The sequence below is a fragment of the Anopheles arabiensis genome, chromosome 3, assembly GCF_016920715.1.
Source record: "Anopheles arabiensis isolate DONGOLA chromosome 3, AaraD3, whole genome shotgun sequence".
In the NCBI taxonomy this organism is placed as follows: Eukaryota; Metazoa; Arthropoda; class Insecta; order Diptera; family Culicidae; genus Anopheles; species Anopheles arabiensis.
Genome location: NC_053518.1, coordinates 87,650,220 through 87,677,594, shown reverse-complemented (window position 1 = coordinate 87,677,594; position 27,375 = coordinate 87,650,220). Strand labels below are relative to the sequence as shown.

The 27,375-nt window shown below is 46.6% G+C and overlaps 3 protein-coding genes across 4 annotated transcripts in view; 1 reads left to right on the top strand and 2 right to left on the bottom strand.

The window, feature by feature from the left end:
• LOC120902658 (formin-2) overlaps positions 1-22,408 on the top strand; it is a 33,738-nt gene extending 11,330 nt beyond the window's left edge. The window contains exons 3-5 of one of the 2 annotated variants that reach the window (XM_040311609.1): positions 15,419-16,022; positions 19,994-20,311; positions 20,393-22,408. In XM_040311609.1, the coding sequence (XP_040167543.1) occupies positions 15,419-16,022; positions 19,994-20,311; positions 20,393-22,062 (2,592 nt within the window). In that variant the 3' untranslated portion in view covers positions 22,063-22,408. Of the gene's footprint in view, positions 1-15,418; positions 16,023-19,993 lie in introns of both variants that reach the window. The other variant, XM_040311608.1, reaches the window with a different exon arrangement.
• On the bottom strand, positions 22,315-23,829 carry LOC120902659 (guanine nucleotide-binding protein subunit beta-like protein 1). Its single transcript, XM_040311610.1, has 2 exons — positions 23,502-23,829; positions 22,315-23,385 (listed from the first exon to the last, which is right to left on the bottom strand). Exons 1-2 carry the CDS (start codon positions 23,637-23,639, stop codon positions 22,552-22,554), a joined length of 972 nt encoding a protein of 323 aa, XP_040167544.1. The 5' UTR covers positions 23,640-23,829; the 3' UTR covers positions 22,315-22,551.
• A 1,428-nt stretch (positions 23,830-25,257) lies between these two features.
• LOC120901226 (odorant receptor 43a-like) lies at positions 25,258-26,764 on the bottom strand. The gene is made up of 5 exons (XM_040308930.1): positions 25,956-26,764; positions 25,770-25,869; positions 25,605-25,697; positions 25,381-25,533; positions 25,258-25,317 (listed from the first exon to the last, which is right to left on the bottom strand). The coding sequence occupies exons 1-5, from the start codon at positions 26,762-26,764 to the stop codon at positions 25,258-25,260; spliced, it is 1,215 nt and encodes a 404-aa protein (XP_040164864.1).
• Between the last annotated feature and the right edge of the window lie 611 nt (positions 26,765-27,375).

The window sequence follows — 27,375 nt, the reverse complement described above, 5'->3', positions numbered from 1 at the left end:
TATTCGCTCGAATCGGTCGCCCGATGCACATCGCTCGGTATCGCGTTACCGCCAGCAAAACAGTTTGGCCAGGCGGAGAAAAAAGAAACCCGGAGCTCTCTTGGGTTTGGTTTAGATTTTCCATCTATTACCATCGGGTCCTCTTTTGGTTGGTGCTCGAACCCGGCCGAGGGCGGTGCAAATTGAAAACATATTTTCCACACCATCAGACCACTGGCTGCGTTTTCAGACGAGCACGGGTGTGTGTGTGAGCGCACCTCGATACTAATAGTGTTCGGTAAAAGACACGCATGCGGATACATTTCGTGCACACGTCAAAAGTTGAGCGAGAAGCGTGAGCTTTGGAAAATGCATCACGGGAACGGCGCCGCAAGGGTTTGGGTGTGAGCGGGTTGCTGGCTGGGTGTTTGGTTTCGGATGAACGAAGGTATCACATTCCGGTAGTCCGGTGGAGAAGTGGAACTTCCCAGGATTAAATAATGAGCGTGGTTAGGTTAGGGTTGGGTGGAACGCGGCACGCGGGGAGCAGATCTTGGGCCAGCCGGTCGAGGCGGTTCCTCGTTTCGGTAAATGAGACATTTCAAGGTGTAGAGTTACACCTGGTGCTCTAGCTCTTGGAACCCATGATCTCTGTCGCTTCGCTCACTCCCGTGTACGGTGCTCGTGTGCGCTATTGTTCCCGGGCGCGATGAATGTGACTAATGATGCTGGACAGTCATTAGAAGGCTGGTCGAACGTCTGCACGGCCGTGCCGCTGTACAGAGCCCTGCGGAAGGATGGAATGGGATTCGGGTTGCAGCTACGCATCGGATCCTGGTACCGGTGATCTTTCGTAATGGTTATCATCAGTTTGCGTTGCAAAGGAAAGGAATCTCTTGAAGATGCTTTCGGTTTCTTCGTAGCCATATAACAACATCCCATCTAAGTCTTACGCTTGACGGTGCTTCGTTATGTGTTGTAGAAGACATAACCTTTAGAACAGCTAAGAAGCGCCATTCCAGGGTGTTGTGGAGTGTTACTTGAAGGGTTGATCGATCATATACTAGTCTCATAATGTATGTAGAATCTCGAAATGTTTTTAGGTCGTTATTATTCCTTAGTATGTTTGTCGTGTTGATTCCTTGAACGGTGGCAAATACCATTCTATGAAGTTGGTTGAACGCTTTCTCAAATCTGAGAGTTCATTTCAAATCGGGCTTCAAATGAGCTCCCTGTAAAGATTATAATTGCTATGTGAAACTCTGGAGAGAGTCGAGGAATAGTGATGAGACTGATGTAGTCCAAACTTTGGTTAAAATGCTGTACTGGAAGTTCCTCTATATTATTAGATCGTCTAGATCTAGATCGTCTGGAACTAAAATATCCAATCCAATTTTCCAAGTATGTAATATTCATAAATATTCTTAAAATTGGGAGCATGACCTCTGACATTTATCCGCTCAAAGTTACTATGGAAATTCATTACTTGAGTCTCACTGCATGTTGATTAACTACAGTTGTATTGTTCTCCATACATGTTTAGTACTGTTTGGCTGTAACCTGACAGCCGGTTGACTGAAACCAACTCGCAAAACAATAAGGAAGGTACTCGTGCAAAATCGTGCTCGTCTCGCTAGTAGATGCCACATTCGCGCGCGCTAGCGAACGATCCTTCAATCGAGCGTTGCCCCTTGGGCGTAGTAGTAACCTGACGCGACAATCGGCCGAAAAGGGGAAAAGGGGCAAACCGTCATCAACGACGCGAAACACATGGTTTATGTTGGTGTACGGTAATGAATACAGAAGAACTCTAAACCAGAAAAGCGAATGGGGAACGTTTCATATTACACGCGGCCCCCACAGCCAGCCGGCGTGTGCAGAAGCATGGGAAATTTGCATCGTTCGCGCATGCAGCTCGCTAGAGAGCTAGCGTGTGGCGGTTTCTATACATCTCAAATAATTAAACTTTTATGTGTAAAATACAGTTCCAGTAGTTGAATTTGAGAATTTGACAAAATCGCTCTTTTCCGGCCGTACTGATTCGCTCGGAATCAGATCGCGCATCAGTGTCTCACATGTCTAGCAGATCCTCGCACTGTGATAAGGACTTGTGATATTTGTGTGCTTTTCCGACCTTCTTTTGCTCTGACACGGACAGCCTCCGGAATGCGCTTCGGATCCCGTTTTCGAGGAATTGCGCCAAAAACAAACTCATCGCATGGCGAATGCGCTGCTCGGTTACCGCTGCCAAAAAAACGCGAACGCGGGAATCTCTGTGCTTGGTTGCATATCCGGTTACAATGATTTTTATCATCCGATGGAAGGGAAGTTGTTTATGTGTCCGCGCGTGTGTGTGTGTGTGTGTGTGTGTGTGTGTGTGCGCGCACGTGTGTATGTGTGTGTGGGTTTGCGTGTATATATTTTGTTGTTGCTGCTGCTGCCGGTTGCGTTTCTTCCGCTGGCTGTTGTGCGGACGGGGTTTAGATTTTTGGGCCGTCGCTCTTCATCTTCGATGGGTTTCAGTTTCGAAAAGTTCTCGCCTTTCTCGCCAAACCCCGAAGACGAACCCATCTGCACTCGCTACGCCATGTTGGGGTGGTCATGGGGGGTGGTGGGTGGTTGCAGGACGAAGGCTTCAGTATGGTTCCGGTTACGCGCCGCACTGAAACGACCGTTGGCAGTGAGATGGGAAAGCAGGCAACGATATCCCATGCACGGGTCATGCTGCTGCTGCTGCTGATGATGATGACGAGCTGGGAGGTTTTGCAATGGGGTGGGACGATGGAGGGGAAAAGGGGTGCGGCAGGGGTGGGTGGGTTGTTATTGGAGACGAGGGCGAATTCGTACGCTAAAATAACACATAATTTTCAAACGTTAAAACATTATTAAGCAACTCGAAACCGTCGCTCGAGTATCGAATTTGAAACCAACCCGGTCTGGGCGACCCGGCGTTTTGGAGGGGGGATGGGTCGACGGGTCGGGGGAATGGCTTCAACGTCATCAAACTGTGCGTCCATGAGGCAGCAATAATGTGGTGATGGTGGCCGGTTAGTACACTGGACTCCAGTGGGGCCTCTTTTCTTTTGGGGTGTTCTATCCACTATCGGAAGGATCTGGGGGGACAAATCTCGTGTGAGGGTGTGTGTGTGACAAAAAAACTGTTATAATTTGTTATATTAAATTAAAATTGAGTTCTATTTATATAAGATTAATTAGTCTTTTTTCGATATTCATAAATATATTTATTCTAGAGATACGTTTTCAATTTTTTGTAAGTTGTTATAACTATTATAGGGCCCCTTTCCGTTTTCAGATCAAAGACTGAAATTTCAGCCTGTCAAGTGTTTGGATTGTATAGCAGTTTTCGAGCAGTTATCAAAGAGGGTATGGTGTAAAGGTGGGCTTATCCCAAGGTGTATGTATATAGAAGGCTGATATCGCTTCTACTTTTGAATGAAGATTTTAAGATTGTTTTGTGTATTTGTCAAGCAACCAGAAAGCCTGTTTGAACAAAAGTTTTCACACGTCCGGTCAAAAAGTGACGTTCAAATTTGGTTATAAAAACATGCTATGAGACCACCTGGACTACATACACTTTGATTAAGGATTCCATCAGCAGATCTCTGTAATGCACCTTGGAATGAATGTAAACATAACCTTAATTTTGCCTTTTTTTCGAGCAGGTACTGGAATCTAATTCTAGCGTGGAGGCTGAAGTAATCTAGGCTGAAAATCGCAGGCTAGTTTTGTGTGTAATAACTGTTATACTGTTATACTGTTATACTAAAAATAGTAACAAAAAACTATTTTTTTATCATTGAATAAATTAATTTGTTAAGTTTTTATGTCTTTTTCAAATTTGTGTAGTTTTTGATAACAGTTATAATTGTATAACAAAATTAGTATAACAACATTTTAGAAATACTTCTTTACGCTTAAAGTATCTAACTGTATTATAAAATGATTGATACATAGTACATTACAATGAAAGCAATTAAACCATGAAAACAAAAGTAATGATAGGTAGCTATTATTCCAAACTAAGTTTTTGTGGTATTTCTGGTATTGTGGTGTTTCTGATCTTTAGCTTAATTTTTTGAACCAATTTTAGTTGTGTCCAATTGATTCATTAAACATTTCCTCTGCTCGTCAATTATCTTAAAACAAAGATCTTACTCGTAGAATCAAAATTCGAAGACAACACCACCCAGCCGGTACGGCCCGAGACAGCAAACAACCCTGGGAAGGGTGTGTTGAACCTCGTGAACGGTACCAAACCAGACGCACAAGCGCACGCGTGTACGCTCACGACCGGTTGCTCGCTCGCTCGCTGCCACGGGTTTCGTCTTCGTTTTTTGGTAACCTGATATCGCGCCCGTAACCCGATATCTTCCGTCAATGCAAAACATCTTGCCGGTTGCCGGTGTCTTGAGCCGTTGTGTGTCCCGCGTGTCCAAATCAACGCACACACACACACACACACACACACACACACACACTGTGCGTTATTCGTAGCGCACCGTGGGCATGGTGAGAAGTTCCCACACGACCGGGTGGATCGTTCGAAATTGGCAACGGCAACGGCAAAACAGTGTTGCGATTGCGCCAAACGGCCGCAACCATCACCCAATCCCTTTTTAGGGAAAAGGGGGATGAGCTGGATTTGCCCGCCGGACGCAGAGACGTGGAAGACGCTGATGTCCCGTCAGGTCCCGTTCTCCAGGCAGGATGGTGGTTGGGGCAGGATTGTGTACCGCGGGAGGCAGAAGCAAGCAAGCGAGCAAGGGAGGGCGAGGCATCCTGAGGTTGGTGGGTTTGGGAGCTCGGGGTTCGGAGGAAGGAAATATCAGATCGTCCGCACACAGCGACAGGGCGAGACAGCGTTTCGAATGGCATTAATTAGGTCCATATTTTGTGTCTGCAGTGCAATAAATAAGTGTGTCCCGTTCATTATCCGCTCAAGGATACGGGCTGACAGCTCGGGTTGACAAAACCACATGGAAGGTGTGTGTGTGTGTTTGGTCGGAAAGGGGATGTATTGCATTGATAAGCATTCGTTCCCTTTTTTGGTATTTTGAGGCTAACCAAAAATGTACTTTTGATGAGCAATGTTTCTTCTCAGCACATGAAGAAAAAATCCCAATTTTTTTTAAGTTCAAACATAAATTACGTTCAAGATTTCACTCTCTTTGTATTCACTGATTGTGCTAATCTTAATATATTTGATTCTGAACGATCTCATAGTAAAACAAGCTTCAAAGTAATGCTTAGATATAGATTTTGGTGACCTTTCCTCTTGTTTTCAATGAGCGAAATTGGCCAAAAAGGCTCCTCCAAAGTCGCAAGCGTCATGCTACCAACGAACGATCGTTTAATTAAAGCCGATCGCAAACACTTCGCCCTCCGCTCAGTGTTAAAATTAAATTCTCAGCTTACCCTCGCGATACAATGTAGTGGAATTTGGTACGCATCCACGTGCCCATGTATATATACATCATACGATTTATTAAGTGCATCGGTTCATCGTCTCGCCCTACGATCTACGACCAGTAGAAATCGGGAACTTTATTCCGGCAAGCAGCCAGTCGCCAGCAGAGAGACGGTGATCGTTGATCTTTCCCCGTCCTGCGAAGGGCATTGCATTGAATATCAACCGTAATTTTAGAACTTCTCGGCTTGGCATTCGGTCAGCTGCGAGGAAATTGTTACATTGACGCCAAATGCAGTGGCCCGGTGTTGCTTATCATCGTGTTGCAAGTTGTAATTGATTTTATTTCGTTTTTATCTTTGTTGTATCAATTAAGACTTTATTTATTAGAACATTTATTTGTTTCATTTTAGTTGTTCTGATATGCTTTTTTCTTTATTTCTTTCTTATTTTTATTATTATATTGTTTACTACAAGGAGTACCAATCAATTCTTTTGCATAAAAGATAAATTTTTCAAGATTAAAATAGTTTTTTTCCGTGCATCATTGAATCCTTCGCTAAAGGTATAACTCAAACGCAATATCATCCCTGCGTCAGCTTGATCCACCATCGCTTGATCTCTAATTGGACGAAATTGAGCCGCACGATAAGTTTGCCCCGCGCCATGGTGCATTAGTCAAGCTTTACATTGGCCCATTGGCACGGGACAGCGGAAAAGATGTCTTTGGTTGGTTTGTTTCCTTTCCCTTGCCGCCCGCCTTTGTCCATAATCGCACGAAGCAGCAGATGCTGCACCGGTGCTACGTTGACCCCGAGCCAAAAACGCGAACACATGGGCGCTACAAAGTATGTGAAGTGATATGTGCACTCCCATTCCTTCCTGTCAGCGACGACGAGCGAATGAAACCTTTGGCGAACGCGCCTGCTACGCTGTTCAACGATGTTCGATGCACTGCTACAACACCATCGATCCTTCGATTTCGTCCGAGGCAATCCAAAGTCGGGACAACGGTGTACAGCGGGCAAGTGGCGCAATAAATCCCCGCACCAGGCAAAGGGGTACGCAAACGACGCGAGGAACGGGCGCGAGGCATTGATCAAGCACCGGCCAATTGCGAACCATCAACCGAGGCCAATCACTGCCACATTCGCATCCGGGGGACGGGCGGCCCACGTGAACGATGCTCAGGGCCGGCAAGGGCGCAATGTGACACTGTTCGTTTTCTTATTCAATTAATTAACTTTAGCCGTCATCGTGTTACAATACTTGTTTATTTCCCTTGTCCTCCTGCAACGGGAGACGTTTGTCAACTGCACCAATCCACCAGTCTCCGTGCCAGTGCCTCTGCTAGCCCGGGGAGGCATGGATGGGAGTGCCTTATCGATTTTCAACGTTAATCTTCGTCGCATGGAATGGAGAAGGAATCTGAGCCGCTACGCCGGGTATGACATTTGCAGCAGCAGCAGCAGCCGCCCGACTCTCACTGGAGGTGCACAAAGAGCGGGCTGTGTGCGGTAAATGAGTATCACATTTACACTTCTTCAACATCCCTAACCCCTCTCCCTTTGCTCATTGTCGCAGCGAGCAGCTAGTCGTCTTTCGGATCTCCGTTCTCCATCAAGCAGATGCGTTCGATCGCTCCATCGCTACGGAGGCACGAAGGCACCAAGCACCAAGGCGCACTGTTTTGTTGGGTGTAGTACGTGCTCGGAGTTATATTGCCCGCGGGGTGTACCAGCCAAGCTACTGGCACACATCTCCGCTTTCTACCGTGTGTTGCCGTTTAATGAAATGCAGACACTTTTCGTTAGTTTCCACTTACAAGTAACGCATCGTTTAGTGCGCGGCAATGGAGCGATTTGCCGATCCCGGATGATGCTGCCGAGTACGGCAAAGGGGTCATGGGGGTCGAGGGGTACTGTTTTCCTGGTAGTGCTGAAAACTATTGCGTGCGATGCATCGATAATAAAGACGAACGTAGCTTGATGCAGCTTGCGGTGAGGTATGGGTGTTGATGTCTCGAACGAACTGATCCTATCGTTGGCGCCCGTTGCTTCAAATTACACGCAGTTTTAAGCACAAGCAATGCGAACGTTTCCGGACCTCGGGTACCACCCTGGGGGGGACGATCTACGCACTACTGTGCACAGCTAGTGGGTTGAGGAAGTCGTGCAGATTATGTTGCTACACTGGGTGATGCAGTTTAGTGTGTAGTAAATGTTCGATACTAAACGATGAGTGAGAAGCGTCGAAATTCTTCATCACAAAAATATTGTTTGTAGGACTTGGCAGGGCGGTTTCTTGATGAAAATAATTTGCCGAATTTAATGAGCTTGATGAAGATTATAATTGCTGTATTGGAAGCCTATTATTTTTCCTCCTTGTCTTAGGAAACATGCTTACTAATTCTCTTGTTGGATACTCCGAAGGTCATGTCCAGCATAACTCTCTTGCTACTTTACTTTAATGCTTTAATACTTTAATGGCTTATGAACCTGGAAAAGGTTATATCTTGAATAAAGAGATTCACTAGATACATCCAAATCTAACTTATCGTCATCAAACATATCCATAAATCCATATTTAATTACTGGAGTTACGCTTAATCCGCATGTTCAAAAGATCCTGTTAGGAATTGGAAGGGTAGAAGATGTGCAAATTCGTTTAGTAGGCTATGGCTAGTTGATATGTTAGACCACACATGTTGCCAATATACGCTTCAAGTACAAGAAGAAGGAAATGCTACAGAACATTTCTTTATTTATAGAGCTAACTTCAATTAATAATTTCCTATGCTTCATGGCCATTGCACTACAAAACCCTGTATCTTAGACACTTAAAAGATTCTTTCACAAAACTGGATTTTAAATTCGTCATCTATAAGATAGAGCTTGTTGGATGCGTAAGAAACGGCACTTTTCTATATAAACGGGCTTTTCTATATGCATGACAAGACTCATCACTACGATCACGATCAGTCATTTACATGCCAGAGGGCCAAAGGCCAGGGCAACGGTATGATGTGTTCAAGGCTTTAATAGAGTTATTGCAGCACAAGTAAAAATATTATAGTTTGGTTAAAATAAAGCTGCGATCGGAGTGGGGATCGAACATAACACCAACGGCCCCAGTTGTTATAAGCCGGTGCGTCTATCGCATAGACTGCCAGACCCTCTCGATATGTGTACTGATCTACCCTATATAAGCTAACTGGATTGATCTTACCACGTTGTCGAATAGTAGGTCCAATGCGCACAGACAGTGAAGTATTAATTAGATCGATTATATCTATCACGACTGTTTAAATCCAATGTATCGATAAAAAGGATTTACTCGACAGTTGTTTGCCTAATGCTCAACCAACTTTCTCCTTTCGCCTTCTTTTCGGCTCCATCGCTATTGTATAGACAGCACCAAACAACACATAAACGCATTTGCCGCTGAAATCAAGCTGATGTTTCATGTTTCATTTTGTTCATGTTCGTCTCCAGATCACTCTCACGAGCCACACGTCTCCGGCACCAGCAAGCGCCATCGATCGAAGTGTGAAGTGGAAGGCTCTCGAAGAGGTGATGATAGGCATCGGTTACATTATGCTTAGTTTCGTCCAAAAAAAAAAGAGAAGGAAAGTGTGACCCTTTCGCGTGTCGCCTTTCATGTTACGCAAAGTAATCGATCAGACGTGTTCATTTGCCGCCTCCCGGAGGCCGCCTCTCGTGTACTCGATAACCAACCCTCCAAGCGGATCACTGCTTTTTGGGGTCCATATCCAGTGGGCATCATCAGCCGAAAAACACTATTGTAGACAACGGTTTAAACGATCGATTAACGCCATAGGGGGGAGAACGAAATTCGATCCGCTTCGCTACGGAATATGCCCTTCCAGAGGTGACGATAGCGTGTGTGTGTCAGTGTGGAGGCATACAAAAAGGAAGAAACGAAGTAGGACACAGCAGTACCACGGTTGGACACCTTTTTTGCGGTGTGGAAGCTTTTTCTTTCGGTTTCACACCAATTTCATGTGTGTCTCCCCGCCCCGGTTAGGACATGCATCATGTCGGGTCGGTGTGTTTAGGCTGTGGGTTCTAATGGCATAACTGTGTGCGAGAAACACTCGCGCACACGAGCATTAAAAAGTCACAAAAATCGTCACCCACTCGTAGAGCTGCACAACAAGTTGATACGTTCCCGGCGCACAGGAAACTCAATATTCTAATAACCCGTTCCCCTTTTTTAGTCCAAGGACAAAACGTGCGCTCGATTATGTGGAGACACTCTGCATTAGCCCCAGTGTCGCAGCGGAATTCCCAAGGGCCGGTGGCGTACTGGTCTTGTGTCTTGGGACGCCCACGGAACCCGGGGCTAATTAATCCGGGGCGCGATTGTGTGGACACGATTTACTACCGTTCGCTGTGTGTCTGTGTCACTTCGCTCTCTCGCTGTTCGAAGGCCGAAGTTGCGAAAGCAGCCCGCAGCCTGGTATCGGTATCGAATTTCTTCCCCGTCGGCTAGGGTTTGTTTTACCAAAGAATTAATATAATTCCCCTAATGCCCTGGTGTGCGCGCGCGTTGCCAGATTTTGTAGCTGTAGATTGCTTCAGAGGAGCGACAACGCAGAAAAGATGTTTGGCAGGAGATTGAGATCCGTGAAGGAATGAAAAACAACGCAATAATACCCGAAAGTGGAGTGGCTCCGTTTTCGTGGAAGAGATCCGCAAGGCGAAAATAATACAGCAACAATCTGTCCCGAACAAAAAAATCCCCGGCAGCCTACGGGGGAGTTCGCGTTCTCTCCTGATTGGAGATTGTGAATTGGACGCTATTACCCTTTTCGGGGGGGCAGCGCAATGGCAGATCAATCATCACATCCGGCCGCGGCTACTGGACGTTTACAGCAAGGCGTTTGCTGAAGTCAGACACGAACCACTAAAACACGTGATTTGGCCCTTGTGGTCACAGGAGTTCCGTTTTTTTTTTCGCAGCGGTGACAAATTGATCGATTGCTCCGATAGGACCGGCGAGAGGCAGGGGGTCTATGGGAAATCTATCCGCACTCAAGCCTTGCTTTCTAGACAAGCGAAACAAAAACTGTGCCTCTCGCGCGATTTGTTGTCGATTGGAATGAGTCGATATTTAGTTACGCGGATCTCGAGCGGGGGTTTGGGATTTGGTGGCCCCAAGCCAGTGGGCACCACACGGGCACCGGTAATGTGCCCGCGTGAGATCTGTACCCCCGATTCGCTGTGTGAAGTGTGATAAATTATTTAATGGATTTGTTATACGCCTGTGCGCTGCTGTGAAACACGACCGTTGCGTCGAAGGATTCGGTTCTCGCGCGCGCGCGGGCTCCTTCGCACGGCTTGCGCTTTGAATTTCGGCGTTACGCGATCTATCTCGCACGGGGAGCGGGGAAATGTTTCCAATGCGCAAGCACCATGTCGCGACCGTGTTGGGACGTTTTGGATTTGAAATCGATCGCTGTTTTTATGTTTATTTAGAAGGTTTGCGTTGTTGTTCGTTCGTTTACGCTCTCCGATTCGCTCGCACAGGGAGACACGGGGAACGGGTACTACTTTCCAATCACCATCGCTGCCTTCTCTCCCCTTCGCATCGCGAATGGTATCAGCTTTCGTGCAGCCAGCTTCCTGCGGCCCAAAATGTGACCAGCCCTTGGCCCTCTGCCGGGGCCGGGCGACGGGTTTGGTTAGTTAATACTTTTGTTTTTATTAATACTAATTTATTGGTTTACACTCGATTATCGGGCGATCCGAGTTGCCCGTCACCGGTCACGTGGTGGCCTGGGTTCCCAACTGTCCAGTCCAGTCCGGACCGAACGCGTCTTCCAAAAAATGCAAAACAACGTCTCAACGGAACGGGTCGGGTGGGCTGGCAGGCCGGTTGGGCGTACACAATCGGTACTACGATGGGTATCAGCTTTCCTCGTTGCCTGCCAGCAGTAAAAGGGGCCCGCGTGGCCTGCGAAGAATTAATTGCTGAAATTTAGAAGTATTATATGTTCATCGACGGTCAGAAATCGTAGTTTAGATGAAAGTGGAGGAGAGGGCTGACCGTGACGGTGGTTTACGAGCCCCACGCTATAAATGGCGTGCCTTACGTGGTCGAGCAAGCAGCAAAACACGCAGCCGTCGAGAAGCTTCGTATGGATGCGTCCTCCAGCCCGCGATCCATCATCGCGGAACAACGCGGTCTCGGACGCGCTCGGATGTAAATGTGCTGCCAAATGATACCGTAATGCGTCGCCCGATAGCCGCGGAATCGGAATCCAATAGCGGGGGCCACCCGATCGATCGAGGTTTCGGAACGTTCATCATTACGATCGGTTCGCGGGAAATCTCCAGCAGTTAAGCAGACGTTTGTGCGCTTGGCATGAAATGCAATACTGCCGCCCGATTCGCCCCGAGATTGCTCAATGGAGCGGTGTTGACGGGGAAATATATCACGAAGATTTCGTTTCGATTCCGGGTTTCGATATCATCCGTTGCGATCGTTTGTGGGATGTGATGCTGATGGAAACACAAAGAAAGATTTGTTGTTTCTTATTATGTTGCTTACCTAGTTTCTGTGAGAAATGAAAGTGATGTCTTTAAAAAATGCTAAATTTTAGCGATTGATTGTGTTTCATGGGAAATTAGCCGTGATTGAGCCTTTTAGGGTTTGCAGTATTTTTTTTAATGTTTTCTGTGAAATTACTGTTTTATGAACAATATTGATATTTTTATGAATTGAAGTAGAAAGCTGTAACGGAGACTGGGAAGGTTGTTGTTATTTTGTGTTATAGCAGTTTTTAGACATTAAACATTTATCATAAATTTGATTAAACGTGTAACCAGTATCCGAGAGTCAGGAGTTACTCTGTTTTCCGCATGCACTACGAGGATGTACTGCGTTAATAAGACTCTAGGACTTATTTTTAGAATGACGCGTGTTTTAAATGACCCTATGACACAGGGGCCGGTATGGTGGTACAGTCGTCAACTCGTACGACTTAACAACATGCCCGTCATCATACGTAGGACTGACTATCCTGCTATGGTAACAATAAGTCAAAGAAAGCCAAGCTCACTTCACCAGTGGGGGTACAGGCAGCCCTTGACCGACAACGGTTGTTGTGCCAAAGAAGAAGAAGAAGAATGATAATCACAGCAATATATGTCAGCCTAGCTGTCATCTCCATCCTTGAATATGCGTCAATTGTTTGGTCTCCTTAAAGCAGATGTTTGAATAGAAAGAATCAAATCCCTTCAAGGAAAGTTGGCTCGTTATGCTACTCGAAAATTAACATGAAATGGTTCCTCGTGGCTTCTGCCATACCTATCCCCCTGTTTTGCTGCTAGGTCTTGAGACACTTAGCTATAGAAGGAAAAACGTGCTGGTTCTCTTCGCAGCAGGAGTACTAAATTAATCTATTGATGCTCCATGAATCCTTGAACAACTGAAAATATATGTACCCAGAGTAGATTTATTCGCTATCGAGATATCCCAGGCCACATTTAGGGAATGTCTACGTGCAGCTCGTTTAATGAATTAGTAAACGAGTTTATTATTATTATGAAAAGGCTGACTATGTATGTTTTTTCTATGTTTTAATTCACCCGTTTAAAGCAAACGAGTTCGATGGGTTTATATGATCAAATAAACAAAAAAACTTATTGAAATCTTGTATGAAAGGGGTTTAGTTTAATGTTTGATTTTACAAAAGCTTTACGGAGTTTATCACAATTCAATAATTTTCTTTCAAGCGCTCTTTTGCTGTTGTTGCATGGCTATTGAAGTAATCTCTTTTACATGGTTGACAAAAATCTTTTCTAAGAACACTCCTTAACATGATAGCGCCATTTGCGATGAAATTAAATCCTTAAATCAGATCAAATTTTCATACTTTGAATATCTGAATGAAAAATAGTAAATTAAGAACCACAAAAAATGTTAAAAAAGGAGTGATATATTTTAGAGAAAAGGTTCTTCATCCAAATTTTGACATCTTCTCACATAACTTTGAAGAAAACTTTGCACAACTTCAGTAGAATTAGTGCAACCTTCGTGGAGCTCTATTTGAACAGAAAAATAAGCTACACAGAATGTGTATGTACAACTTCACAGTATCCAAAGAAAAATTATTCAATTTCATCAGTGTGTTAGGGGTCCCATTTCTACCTAAGCACCGTTCGCTAGGATGATGACAAATATCCTTCCCAACAGTTTGAAATAAATTAAATGAGAGACTGTTCATTTTAAACTAGAAAAATAATCATAGTAAAATAGTTATTATTCACAATTTACAATTAGTGTGATTAAACCATAGGGCGATCACTACAATACAATGAGGAGAACCTGGGATCGATGAGCCTAGGCAGCAGTAGCAGTTGTATGTAATCTCCAACGGTAACACCATAATAAAAACTGACTCTTTTGTTGTTGGATGCGTATTTTTCTGATCAAACAATAGCTTGCAAAATAAATTCGCTCATGTTTCCGCCGGTAACGCATCCCAAATCGGTAATATTGATGATTACACGCAGCAGCAGCAGCATCGCGAAGCTAGGTCCAAAGAAGTACCGTATCACATTTTCAATACCTTCACAACGATCTCATATTGCATTTGGGGGGGGCGGGTGAGTTTGATAGACTTAAAACAAGGACCATGGCGCTAGGATATCATCCACCCAGCCAGAGGTGCCCATGTGTGTGTGTGTGCATTCATTAAGGCGTGTGGAGCTTCCTTTGTTGTCCTGTTGTCCCGGCCGCTGTTTACAGTCGCTGTTCGCAAAACCAGTAGATAGGTCTTGAGTTTCTAGGTACAGCTCTCTAGGTGTACCCGTCGGTGTTGGTGTACAAACAGCTTTAGTGGGAGCGCTTGTGTTGTTCTTCTTTTTTTTTATGCGCCAGGCTCGTTTTGTGCTCGAGTTTCAGGTTTACAATTTCACACTGAAGCGCTCGCTATCCTTTTCGGCCCACGGGTTGTGCTGTTTGTTCTGCAGAAACCGTTGAAACTGTACGCTAACAAAATGTGTATAAAAATAATAAAAACACACACACACGCACACAATATGAACAAGAGACACGAGACGATACTAGACGATGATGACCCAAACCGTCCTGAATCCTGACGCTCTCCTATCCTGCAACCTCAGTGAGTCTGGTAGGTTCCTGAGGCGGTTGTCAATGGAAATACGATGCGAGACGAGTACAGGGAAAACAGTGTGTGTGTGTGTGTGTGTGTGTGTGTGTGTGTGTGTGTGTGTGTGTGTGCGTGCGAGTGGTGGAAAAGGATTCCAGTTCCGGTGCAAAAACGGGTTTCGCAAAGCCGGTGTGTAACCGGGAAACTGGACACTTTTTCCCTTGGCTTGAAACCCAACGCTCCCAGCCCCATTCTTCCTGTGCTTGTGTGTGTGTGTGTGTGTGTGTGTGTGTGTGTGTGTGTGTGTGTGTGTGTGTGTGTGTGTGTGTGTGTGTGTGTGTGTGTGTGTGTGTGTTCGTGTTTATAGCACGTAATTGTTGGGCATTTTGAGCATTTCTGGCCCCCAAACCAAACTAACTCACAACTGGTCAGGTACTTCGGGTGGGGAATGTGCTGACCGATGAACAACGTGGAACTCACTCACTCGCTCACCAGCGAGTGTGTTTGAATTCCATTTAATCGCACATTTAATATCCACTACAATGCGCGTGTCGGATTTCAATTACAACGCTCAAATGGGTGGAGGGCGTTTCCGCTCACACTGTGTTAGTGCAGGACATCGACTCCTGTACATCGCTCAGTACACACCTGAGCTCGCTCCGGCATCGGGTCTCGTGGAGTGGTGGAATCCCGAGTGGTGTCCCATTACCCGGACACGGGCAACGAACAACACAGCCCACAGGGTTTGAATTTAATAAAATAATGACATCCTCTTACGAACTCTCTCTCTCTCTCCCCGGAAACCCCGGAAACCTTTGCAACGTGACAAAAACTTCTTACCACGTTTGCTGTTATCCTTCTCGTTGCAGGAGCTGGCGGAAACGGCGATGAACGACATCCTCGGTTGGTACGGGTACGACAGTGTCGATCGTCTCGAGCTGGCCGCTAACAATGTGCTACCGTCCACTTCTAACATCACCAACACCACCGCCCCACTGGACGAAGTAGATGGGGAGGAGGAGGAAGACGAGGAGGAAGGTCCAGGTGTTCGGCAGAAACAATCCAGCCCACCCGCTCGACTGTCATCCAGCGCATCGTCCACTGCTGCTGCACTGCTGAAGACAAAATCGAAACAATCGGCTCTCATCGGTAGTGGTCATTATCTGGCACGGGACGAACCCTCCACGTCGTTAGCAGTAGCAGGTGGCAGTGAGCGACGGGTGCAACGCGATGCAACGTCCAGCGGGGGCCGGCCAGGACAGTCCGGTTCGCCACCCGACCCAACACGGAACGGTATCGTCTTACATCATCAAGCGCATCAGCAGCAACAGCAGCAGCAGCAGCAGCTTCATCATCATCATCACCACCATCATAATGCTCCGGCTGGCGGGGAAAGCTCCACCTCGGAGAAGGATAGCTCGCGGGAAAGCTCCAAGAGCCCGATGCTGATGAAAATGCTGACCGACAAGCAAGGTGAGACGGATAGTAGTGTCATAAGTGTGGGTGGGATTTTCGCAACGGGTTAAGATTAAGATGCATCGACGATCACCGTTCGTCCAGGTTGGTGTGGCATGGCATCCGAATGTATCGTTTTGCTCGTCTTGGGTAGGACATTGGATGCTTAATTAGATTTTTTGTCATGAACAGCTGTATGGGCAGTTTTTATAATTGACGTAATTCAAGCCGTATGAGTGACACTATAAATGTAGGGTCGTTTACAGTGTCATTTTTAATAGTGGATTGAGCTTATGACACCACAGTAAAGGTGATTTTTGGGATGTTTTATGAAGGATTAACTCTTGAATACCTGGTAATGGGTTGCTTATTGCTTAAAAAGTTTAAAATGTCGACGAATATTAGCGATGTTGTGTGCATTGGGCTCTTGGGCATAGGCACTGTATACCGATCAAAATAAGCAATCAGATCAGTTATTCCATTTAGCCCGGGTTACAGATCGAGTGAACGTGAAACTTTGTGTTTTTTTTGCTATCATCCATTAAATATTTATCAAAATATGGCTTATCACAAACCAAAAGAAATGAAATTCATTTCAAGAATGTTAAAATGATAAATTAAATGCATTTCCTTTTGATTCTCCGTTGTTCCTTATTGTGCAACAATGCTGGGATTCAAAAGGAAATGAATTTAATTCTCTTTTTTTGTTTTTTACACTTAAGTTGGGGAAATAAATTTATGTTGGTGTACGATAAGCCTTATTTTGAATAATTGTCAAAGCAGTATAGCAAAATAAAGTAACATTTCACGTTCTCTTACACTCAAGTTCTTAATTGACCTTTAGTTAGCATGAAAGTTATCTGCACAAAAATGATTGTAGCATACGATTCCGCTCATCTTCAGCCAGCTTAGACCGTACAGACGGCTTTACATCGACAGTCGGCATTTAGAAATCGAACAAAGTACCAGTTTTCTATATATCTTATTGAGAGCTTCTTTTGTTCTTCGAAGAGAAGATACTTGGAGTGTTACAGTATCCTGTCAAGCGATGAAAGGGTACTAGGATAAGATAGAAATTGCCCATTTTAAAAGGATCGGTTTAGGATCGGTTGTGTCTGAGCGCTTAATAATATCAAATAGATATTCTAATCCTAGACGACCACGACTGGCTAAGATCCTTTATCATCAAGTTTAAGGCGCTACTCTTATAATTCAGAGCCCACAAGGCACAGTTAGTGTCCAAAGACTACATAAAAGAGCTGAAAATATGCTTTTATACAACAAAACATTGTTAACTATTGGGCCGGTTCCGTGGTACAGTCGGCAATTCGTACGATTTACCAACATAGCCGTTGCGGGCTCCAAGCCTAGAATGGACCGTCTCCCGGTATCCTCATGAACTCACTAGCCGGCTGCGTGGTACTGAATAGTCAGGCACTTTCCCCACGTTTCCTAGATACAACGGTTGTTTTTGTATGATTTCATGAGTATCCTGCTCTGTTATGCGTACAATATGTAAATCATCAATAGTAAATCATGAATAGATATTAGGTGGAATAAGACTTTTTTTCTAGTTCTTAGACCCATTAAGTCTACATCTACTAATGTTTCCTAAAACTTAACACACCCTATTACGACGTAATGCAACTGTTATTAATGATCGATGGTGCTTCATCAATTGTAAAATGGTAATTCCTCTAAAACGAACCTTCCTGCCGTCCATTAGTAGCATGAACCTGTAACAATCGACTTACGGATTAATTTTCCCACCGAAATGCACCCATAATGATGGTACTGTGGGCGCAACGACCATCGCACACCTGCGAGGGCTCGAACGAAGCGCAACAGGTCGACCAACCCCGTGTGGTAGCAGGGAGTTTGTTAGTGGGAAAAATCATTCCCCTTGCGGTTAGTGGGAAGCCGCAGTTCCTGAAGCTGTCGATCCAACTCGCCAATGGGGATCATCTGGGCATTATCTGAATATTTGCGGTGCGAAACGAATACGGTAACACACACACACACACACATCCGGGGTCTACTTTCGAGTTCATTAAGTTCGCGAAAAAAAGCCTGCCATTTCGATGGATTTTCCCCGGGAACACAGATACTTTACGTTGAATGACGCCCCCCATCGCTGCAATGATGCAGCGAAGGGAATTGATACTTTTCTAGTGCCAATGGCTCGCGCGCGCTCGCCATCCTCGTAGTTGGTTGAGGGAGTGTAACTCATAATGGAACATTATTGGTGTGGGCAGATGAGACACGGGCAGGTGTACCCAGTAGCCATTTTTTTTGCTATGGCCCACGTCATTCTCCAGGAAGATGGGGCAAGCAAGCAGATATTCAATCCGCCCGAATCGGAGAAGCATCCGTTGGTCGGGTTCGGTTTTGGAATTGATTATTGGAAGGCCTTGGCTTTGGTCATTATTTGAGTTGTTTTTTGTGTGTATGTGTGTGATTACGATGTGTGCAGACCGGTGGTGAACTCTAGTTCGTAATGGCGTACCCCAATGGCTTCGGTGTGGTAAGCCCCAGCGCATAAGCTGGAGCATATAATTCCATGTAATTCATCATGGATGGTCATTAATAAAGAGTACGGGGCAGAGATTTAACTAGCGGCTCGTTTTGAAAGGCGGCAACGAGGCCGCTTTTTGGGTTTGGAGCATATAATTAATATGCACGCCCGAGGGCGAGGTGCGTATGATAATACGCCGAATACCGTCCAGGGTTGATTGGAAACGCATTGCGATAATGGTCACAGTTAACGAGAATTCATTATAGAGTTCAGAAGCTCATTATTACTCAATTGCATCGTATGTAGTTAGGATTTGTATACTGCATGTTTTAAATAATGTTGCAGAGCTCAGTCGGATGTTTCACTTGGAGATAAGTTCACAATAGTTGCAATTAAAATATGATTAACAATACATAGAGATGAGTAAAGTACGTTTATAATAAAGGGAATGTTCGAATATTGTATCAATTGATGAATTGCTGGAGGGTTTGTCATTTAAATTGTTCCGGATTTTGAAATACGCATTATAATTTTTTGGGTACTGGTGCAATCGTTTTATATAGCAAAAGCCCAGGTGCCTCTCAAATCCAAAGGGGCGCATCAAGGGCAACTGTTACAAAAACCCATACCGAACCTGGAATTGAACCTGGATTTCATACCGGTACTGGAAGCTATGCAGGACCTGGAACTGATCCCAATCAACCAATAATGGCCCTGGAATTGATCCGGAACTCATTAAGGGTCCTGAAACTGGATTCATACAGGTGCTGCAATATATCTCATACTTATCCTGGATCCATTCTTGTTATGAAACTGAGCCCGTGCCGATCACGGTTCAGGAACTGATCTTAAACCTAAAATTTAAATAAAAAAAAATATATGCGACGAATAACAATGTTTACATTCGAATCTGACTTGGAAAACCCTGTATTTAGAACTCATAAAGATCCTGAAACTGATCCACAAATCACATCAGTCCTAGAACTGATAATAAATTCAATTGCAATTCAAGAACTGTATCTGGACCTCGGTTCTCGGGGTGGTCCCATGGTACAGTCGTCAACTCGAATGACTCAATAACATGCCCGTCATGAGTTCAAGCCTAGAATGGACCGTTCCCTCGTAACAAGGTCTTGACTTATCCGGCTGCTGCGTGGTAATGAATTAAGTCTGAAAAGCATGTTTAGGCCGGCATGTCCGCGTAGGATGTTACGCCAAATAGAAGAAGATCCTGTACCTCAGTCAAAGAATAAATTGCGAACCTGCTCGGTCCAGGAACACCGACACTACTCCGATCCAATACTTGTCTCCTCACATGCTCTTGTAATGCTCCATTCCCGGCAACAGTTGCTAGGAAAATTGGGTCGTAGATATAGAGCCATCCAAGTAGCCTGAAAGTAACAAAATCCTATCTATCTTTTTCTCTTTTTTTCTCTTTCTCACACTCTCTCTTTTTCGGCCTTTCCAATTACAGAGCAAACTTGCCAGTGGTGCCGTAAGGTGATACCGTCCCATCAGACCGGCATACTCGGCACGACCGAGGGCATGATCTTCTGTACCGAGGCGTGCTTTTCCCAGTCGCGCCGGGCGTCCTTCAAGCGGGCGAAAACGTGCGACTGGTGCCGGCACGTGCGCCACGCCGTCAGCTACGTCGACTTCCAGGACGGTGCCTCTCAGTTGCAGTTCTGCTCGGACAAGTGTCTCAACCAGTACAAGATGCAAATCTTCTGCAACGAAACGCAGGCCCATCTGGAGATGAATCCACACCTGAAGGAGAAGAGCACGTCGGCGGGTAAGGTTACCGGGACTCCGGCTCAGCAGGATCGTTTCAATGTTCTATTATTAATCTTATTTTTGTGTGTGTCAATTTTAGGAACTCTCATCACGCCCGAACTGTGGATGAAGAATTGCAAAAGCTGCTCAATATCCCCGGTGTCCGATCGGTCCGAGTCGGTATCGCCCGTACCCTCGCTGCCGGTACGCTCGTCACCGGAACCTTCGCCAGTGCTGCTGCGATCTCCAACGCCCGCGAAAAAGCCGCTCATATCGGTGGCACCCGCATCGAAGCTGCTGTCCAAATCGCTCCAGCCCAGCACGCTTCCGACCCGCCCGAGTCCAAAGAGCTCCCGCAAGCGCCGTACCGGCCATAGACCACCGGCGGGCATGAATGCTTCGATGTCGTCCGGCAAGCGATCAACAGCGACGCACCAGGCGGAATATGGTGGTAGTGGTGGTGCTAGTAGCAGCATAAACAACAACAACAACGTTACCATCCCGAACAACAATCTACTAACCGGTGGCGGTCCTGGGACGGTCCCGCAAAAGCCACCGTCCAGTGTGCAGGATTTAAGAATTTTGCAAAAGAAGGTGCACGGCTCCGTCGTGAACCTGGCGCCAAACGATGGGCCCCCGCACGGTGCCGGGTACGATGGGCGCGATCTCACCGGTGGTCCGCTTGGTCCACCGCCTCCACCACCCCCGGGTGGTGCGGTGTTAAATATTCCACCCCAGTTCCTACCGCCACCGTTGAATCTGTTGCGTGCGCCCTTCTTCCCGCTCAACCCGGCCCAGCTACGGTTCCCCGCGGGGTTTCCGAACCTACCGAATGCACAGCCTCCGCCGGCACCACCACCACCACCACCGATGGGACCACCGCCGAGCCCACTGGCGGGTGGCCCTCTAGGCGGTCCTGCCGGTAGCCGACCACCCCTCCCGAACCTGCTCGGATTCGGTGGTGCCGCTCCACCTGTCACGATTCTCGTCCCGTATCCCATCATCATACCGCTACCGCTACCCATTCCCGTACCGATTCCTGTGATAGACTTCCTGAAAGCGGCCCTCCCGAAGGGAGAAAGTGAGAAGGCGGACGAGAAACGGGCGGAACAGAAGGACGAACAACGCGCGACGGACACAACGGCGGTGATGCTGGTGGATAGTGACGAGGCGTTGGGTGGTGAGGAGGCGCCGCTGCCGGACCCTCCGCTTGAGGATGATTCCGATGTGCCGCTCGATTTTACCGTGGGCAGCCAGGGAAAGGAGGCGGAGCGAGACGCACCAACAAGCAGTCGAAACGAGCCGTGGAACGACCTGCCGGTGGAAACTTCCAGCCCGGTGCGCGAGCCAGCGCTGCCAACGTATGCACTCTCGACGATTGTGGCGGCTGAAACGGCGGGCGTTCCTGTGCCACCGATGGGTGAAGATGAGGCACACTGCGAGCCCGCTGAGTCTGCCAAGCGATTATTGCCAAAGTTTAAAATCACCCGGCTGGAGGGGGGTGGAAAGATGGTGCTACAGGAGGGTGTTGTGGAGGGCGGCACAAAGGACGAGACGGACATGGAGCGCGAACGCAAGGAGATGGTGGAGCGCAGCAGGCCGTTGCGCAAGCGGAAGCGGCTCGTGGTGCAGCAGCATCTGCACGAGCTGGCGGAAGAGCACGAGCTGGCGGAGCGTACGAACGATGGGGATGGGAACACCGGGGAAGCGCAAGAGTACCGGAGCGGTGGCATTGAGCTGCGGTCGGGTAATAAAAGTGTGAGCAAGTAAGCAAGATTGAATGGGAAAATCAATTGTGTAATGGTGCTGTAAAAGTGGCCGATGGAGCTTCGCTTAGGATATGGCTTGAAGCGTAGCGATCTAGTAGCTCGTTAGAAGGGGTTAGGAATGAAATTCACCCGCTTTCGGGGCAAAGGAGGCGATGCTAAAAAAGAGCGCAAGGAAATGCCAAAAGGGGGCAATAGTTGTAGCAGTTTTCGGCATTAAAAAAACAGTTAAAAAACAGACCGACAGCCGACCGTGTGCGTTCTGCCAATAGTGTTGTATAGAATTTTATTCGTAGTATAAACTAGTTCCATAAGTGGCGCAGCCCTTCACAAAAATATAAATGTATACAAAAAAAGCGATGTAAATTTTGCTTCAATTTCAACGGAAATGAGAAACATCGATGATTATTGCAAGCGAAAAGGTGTGTAAAAGTGTGTTGAGTTAGTGTTCGTGGTTTTCGTTTTTTTGTTCAATTTCCCGGTTTTCCCGGGTTCATTTGTACAAATCCCAGAGCGAGATCTGCCCGTCTTTGCCGGCCGCCGCCATGACGGGCGCGTTCCACATCGTCACCTTCGCCTCCGAGTACGCCACGTCCAGCAGTTCGCCCTTGTGCTCGGTCAGTACGGCCAGTGGCCGCAAGCTCTTCCACGAGAAGATGCGCAACCGGCCATCCCACCCGGCACTGGCGAACACCTTCAGATCCTTCCGGATGCGTACCCGGTGCACGCCGGCATTCTTGATCGCAATGTCGCTCTTCGGCAGCAGCTGGTGCGTGTTGCGATCGATGGAAAAGACGGACAGCTTGTCGGCGGACCCGCCGCACACGCCCCGGTTCGTGACGGGATCGTAATCGATCGTTTGCACGCAGTCCGCGTTCTCTGTGACGTAGTGCGTGGTGGATGAGACCGGGCGGCCGGTCCGGCAGTCCCACAGTACCAGCGCACCGGACTCGTACCCGGCCAGCAGATAGCGCTGGGATTGTAGCTCCACCGGCAGGAAGCACATGACGGTACCGTACGGCAGCGCCTTCTCGTCGTCGGCCGTCGGTGTGAGGCGCATCGTTTCGCTGAACGTTTTGCCGCACAGGACACTGATGGCGGCCCGGTCGCGCGGTACTATCACAGTGCTCGTGCGGGCGTCGTACGCCAGCCGGCAGAACCCGACGTGCTCGGTGGAGATTTCGTGGCGCAACAGGTACTCGGCATCGGCCAGCGCCCACAGCTTCACCGTGCCGTCCTTTTCCTGCGTGATCAGTGCGTCGGAGGTGTGGGCGAGGTTCAGGAGCGGGCTAGAGCCGACGGCGAGCTGGTATGACGTGCGGTTCGTCTGTGTGTGTATGTTGTTTTTGTTGGAAGAAGAAGATAAGCAATGAAACGAACATGTTAGCACCGGATTGATTGCCCTGCTGGAGAAGTAGTAGTGGAAGAGAAACTGCGACTTACATTTAGCTCCCACAGCTGGACGGTTCCTTTGTCCGTGCCGGCGTACAGGTGCTCCGGGGTGTGGAAGCAGAGCGAGTAGTAGGAGCAGGCTTCCGGCGAGCGCAGGCAAAACACCGGATCCGGTGGAAGTAAGGCCATGATGTTTCGGATGTTGGTTGATGTGTAAGGAGAGAGAGACAGAGAGAAAGAGAGTGTTCACTTAAGGGGTACGGGATGCTGTCACCATTCCGAATGCAAAACGTTCGAAATGTGCGACGCTGGTGAAAAGACACGGTGTGGGTAAAACAATAAACAACAAACAAACACGTATCAGCGAAAACAGCTGATTATTGTTGTTGTTGGTAGGTGCGCACGGTGGTGTGCGAACAGGTACACGTTTTGACAGTGTGAAGTACTGGAATAGTAGCATTTAAACGCATTTGTTGTGCGGAGGTTGAAGGGTTCACATCTAGATGGCGCTATACACTTGTGGGGTTTGAATTAGTCGTTGATTTTGGTGCTGAGGTTTTGATTTTGGCATTAGCAAATGAAACGCTTCTGGAAGATATTTGATTGAGCTAGTTGAAATTATTATTTTTCTTATTTCCATTAAAAAATCATTTTTATTTATTTTTTGTCAACTTATAGTGTCCTGCTACGTCGGCACTCGAAAAAACGTCTTGCTACGACCTCATTCGAAATACAAGAGAGCCGATCTCCTTCGCTTTGCCGACGAGCGAAGTACCGCGCGAACTCATCGGCTACGCGAACAACTGGGAAGCATGCGTCCCAGACCCGGTTCTCAGACCATACCGAGTACCTGTGGCTGCTTAAGATTTAAACCATCACGATTCAAACGGTAGTAAACAGCAACAAAAAATATACAAAACTCTAATTACTTTCCCAAATAGCCAAAATTGCTTAAGCAGCCAATTTCGGCATGCTAAAGATCGCTGTCTTGAATTCGCCTTTTGGAGTAGATAAACAGCATCAAAGTTCCAGGTGGGTCTTTCAAACAGCGCTTAAGCAGCTTCCTTATGCCAGGGTACCGGGGATTATTCTTCTTTGTGTTTTATTTTCAAGCAAGCGTCATCGACGAAATAAACAACAGGATTTGTTGTGTTTGTGTACATGTATTAATTTTTAAATCCTTAATATTCATGAATTATACAAAATGTCGCACAATTGTACAATAAAATCATAATCACTTCACTCAATATTCCTCCTTCAATTAACTTAACTAGCTTGAGCAGAAGCAACGAGATGATGGACGGCACCAGGCTTTGACACTTTGACAAGGGCCACCTCCAATGTCATGCATTAAAAAGCTATAAAGTTCAACCAATTTCGGTACGCTTTCTTAACAAGCCTTCAAGTTCCATCGTGAACCATACACATCAGGCTTATCAGCTGCAAGGTTCCTGAGAGTACGGCGTGCTTGTTAAAAAGCTCCATAGTTCCGCAAAATACCGCTTCATCTCTTAATCACCCACAAAGTACGACATCGGAACGACTTTTCGTTAAAGAGCCCTCAAATCAGCTGGAGAGTTCGAGCTGACTATTTGGGTTGTATCTTACCTTTTCTTAAAAATGTCTCTATCCAGTAACTCAGTGGTGTATTTAGCATAAAACACAAACTGATGTAAGGTGCAAGTAGAAAGCGAAGCGTGTCATGTTTTATTTCATTTAATGTAATAGCTATTTAATTGCTTAATCTACAATATCACTGTGCAGTGCTTAGTATCGTGTTATAATATTCGAACAATGTTAAATCCTTTTACTCTTCCTCATTAACGCTGATCATCATCATGGCTATGGAGTAGGTCTTTCTGAAAATCTGCAAACGAACAACAGTACATAACGTTTCCTTGTTACTTTTTGAGTAGTCATTCGAATGTACCTCAAAAAAGGCACGCATATTAACAGTCCCAAAGCCATACGAAAGTCGCCCCGGATTTTGGGAAGCCATCAGTAGCAGGCGCATCGCTTTCTGGTCGCGTACTTCCATATTGTACCAAGGCACGTTGTAGATCGCCACCGTAAGCTCATCGCTCTGATGAAACACAATGCAAACGATCATTTATAGGACACTGAGATACACAAAACCGCATACACGACCCTTACCTTGATGTTGAACGTTTCTCCCAATGCACAGCTAAAGAACAGCTGGACTGTTAGCATGATGAACAGAAAATACCCGGGATACCAATCGGGAACCTGGTCCGAAGCAAAATGGGAACATCGGTTCGTTAGCTTGGCTCAAGCGCGTCAGCAACAACCGATGCTTACCGATACAATCACCACCACATTGCTGACCAGCTGAAAGAAGATGCACCCGAACACGATGAAGAAGTGCAGTTCGAACAGGCTGCACATGCTTTTCGAGTAGCTGCGGTGAAGAAAGAAGAGGACGTGTTATTAAGCCCTTTGGCCCTTTGGTCCGATCCGATCCAAAGCTCGTCCAAAACCGCTTACTCCAAATGCTCGACATGATGCTGAATGATTGTCTGTATGCGGGTTCGTATCTCCTTCGTGCTGCTCCCATCACCGTTAGCCGCACTCAGTTCGCTCAGCCGTCTGAGCTGCAACCGCAGCATGTCCACCTGCAGGCACGCGTTCTGCTGAAACATAAAGAATGCACTCTCGCTCGAGATGATGCCGATCACCATGAGCGTAGTTTCGAGCATTTGAAACCCATAGTTGAGCGTGTACCCCTGCAGCGTATCCATGCCAACCGTAGGGATAAAGAACCCGAACGGCAGCACATACTCGACCGCAATGGACCAGAGCAGCGAGCCGACAAAGAGTAAGCCCGGCGCCGAGCTGGAACATACCGCAAACAGTGACGACAGCAGGGTCGTGTTGTTTAGTGTTCGCACCAGCAGCTCGTCCTGTTCCCGATCGCCGTGGAAGTGGTCGAAAAAGTCGATCATGTACTGGTGCATCTGCAGGATGAGCGTTTTGTTCTTGATGAACACGTACATCTTGATGCAGGCGATGCCCACGTACAGCAGCGTCTCGAAGCTGTACATAAAGTCGACCAGATTGCCGTAGGTGGTGGTCAGGCTGTAGAGATTGATCCAGAAAAAGGTGAACGTGTTCAGCAGGACCATCCGCAGCAGGAGATTGGTGGAGGAGTAGCCGGGTGTAAAGATGTCGATACCGAGCATACCACCGACACGGTTAATGCTCTGCACGATGAACGTATGCTGGATGCGTGGATCTGGCGAGCGACGCTCGAGATAACGTCTCACTAGCGCACGGAGCTGTTCGAGATAGTACATAGTGTTACACGTTTCGAGGCGTTACTACGAATGATGCTCGCTTGTGGAGATAGAGAGAGACATAGTTTGCTTGTTTGAGGACGATTAAAAGAGTAGTTCAATTATTCATGCCATTCGACAAGTCAAGGGCAGAGGGATAGCTGGACAGCAGGGTTTTTTTTGCGGGGCGAAAACCCCTGCTTTAACGACCATCGATGGGAACGAAACGCAATCGTTTAAATGTGGTTTAATTGATGGTAATTTTTATTTTTTATTGTGCTCTACAAATTGAGTTATTACGTTCGATAGGGAGAATAGAAAGTGTGCAACGGGTATTGTTTTACATATTCGTTGTGATATTCAGCTCAATTGCATTACAAAAAAAATGTTGCAAAATACTTACCGCCATTTGCTCAAAAACGCTAACCAGTGAACCGAAACCCGCCAGATGCATCGTATTTGTTCATACTGACTGAGGCATTTATTTCACATACATTATATGTTTTAAGTATATATATATAATATATTTTACGATGTATATAATCTTTTGTTTTTGTTCTTTTTTGTTGTCTGTTTCAGTTTTGTTTTGGTTTCCTTTCTTCATATCCAGTATAATAAGAGCTTTTGTTTGC

Bases quoted from the DNA above. Each gene is read 5' to 3' on its own strand.
- LOC120902659 (XM_040311610.1), bottom strand. From the start codon at position 23,639: ATGGCCTTACTTCCACCGGATCCGGTGTTTTGCCTGCGCTCGCCGGAA. The intron at 23,386-23,501 runs GTAAGTCGCAGT...ATACACACACAG, and splicing joins TCCAGCTGTGGGAGCTAAAT to ACGAACCGCACGTCATACCA.
- LOC120901226 (XM_040308930.1), bottom strand. From the start codon at position 26,764: ATGTACTATCTCGAACAGCTCCGTGCGCTAGTGAGACGTTATCTCGAG. The intron at 25,534-25,604 runs GTAAGGGTCGTG...GTGTTTCATCAG, and splicing joins GAGAAACGTTCAACATCAAG to AGCGATGAGCTTACGGTGGC. The intron at 25,318-25,380 runs GTACATTCGAAT...GTTCGTTTGCAG, and splicing joins ATATGCGTGCCTTTTTTGAG to ATTTTCAGAAAGACCTACTC.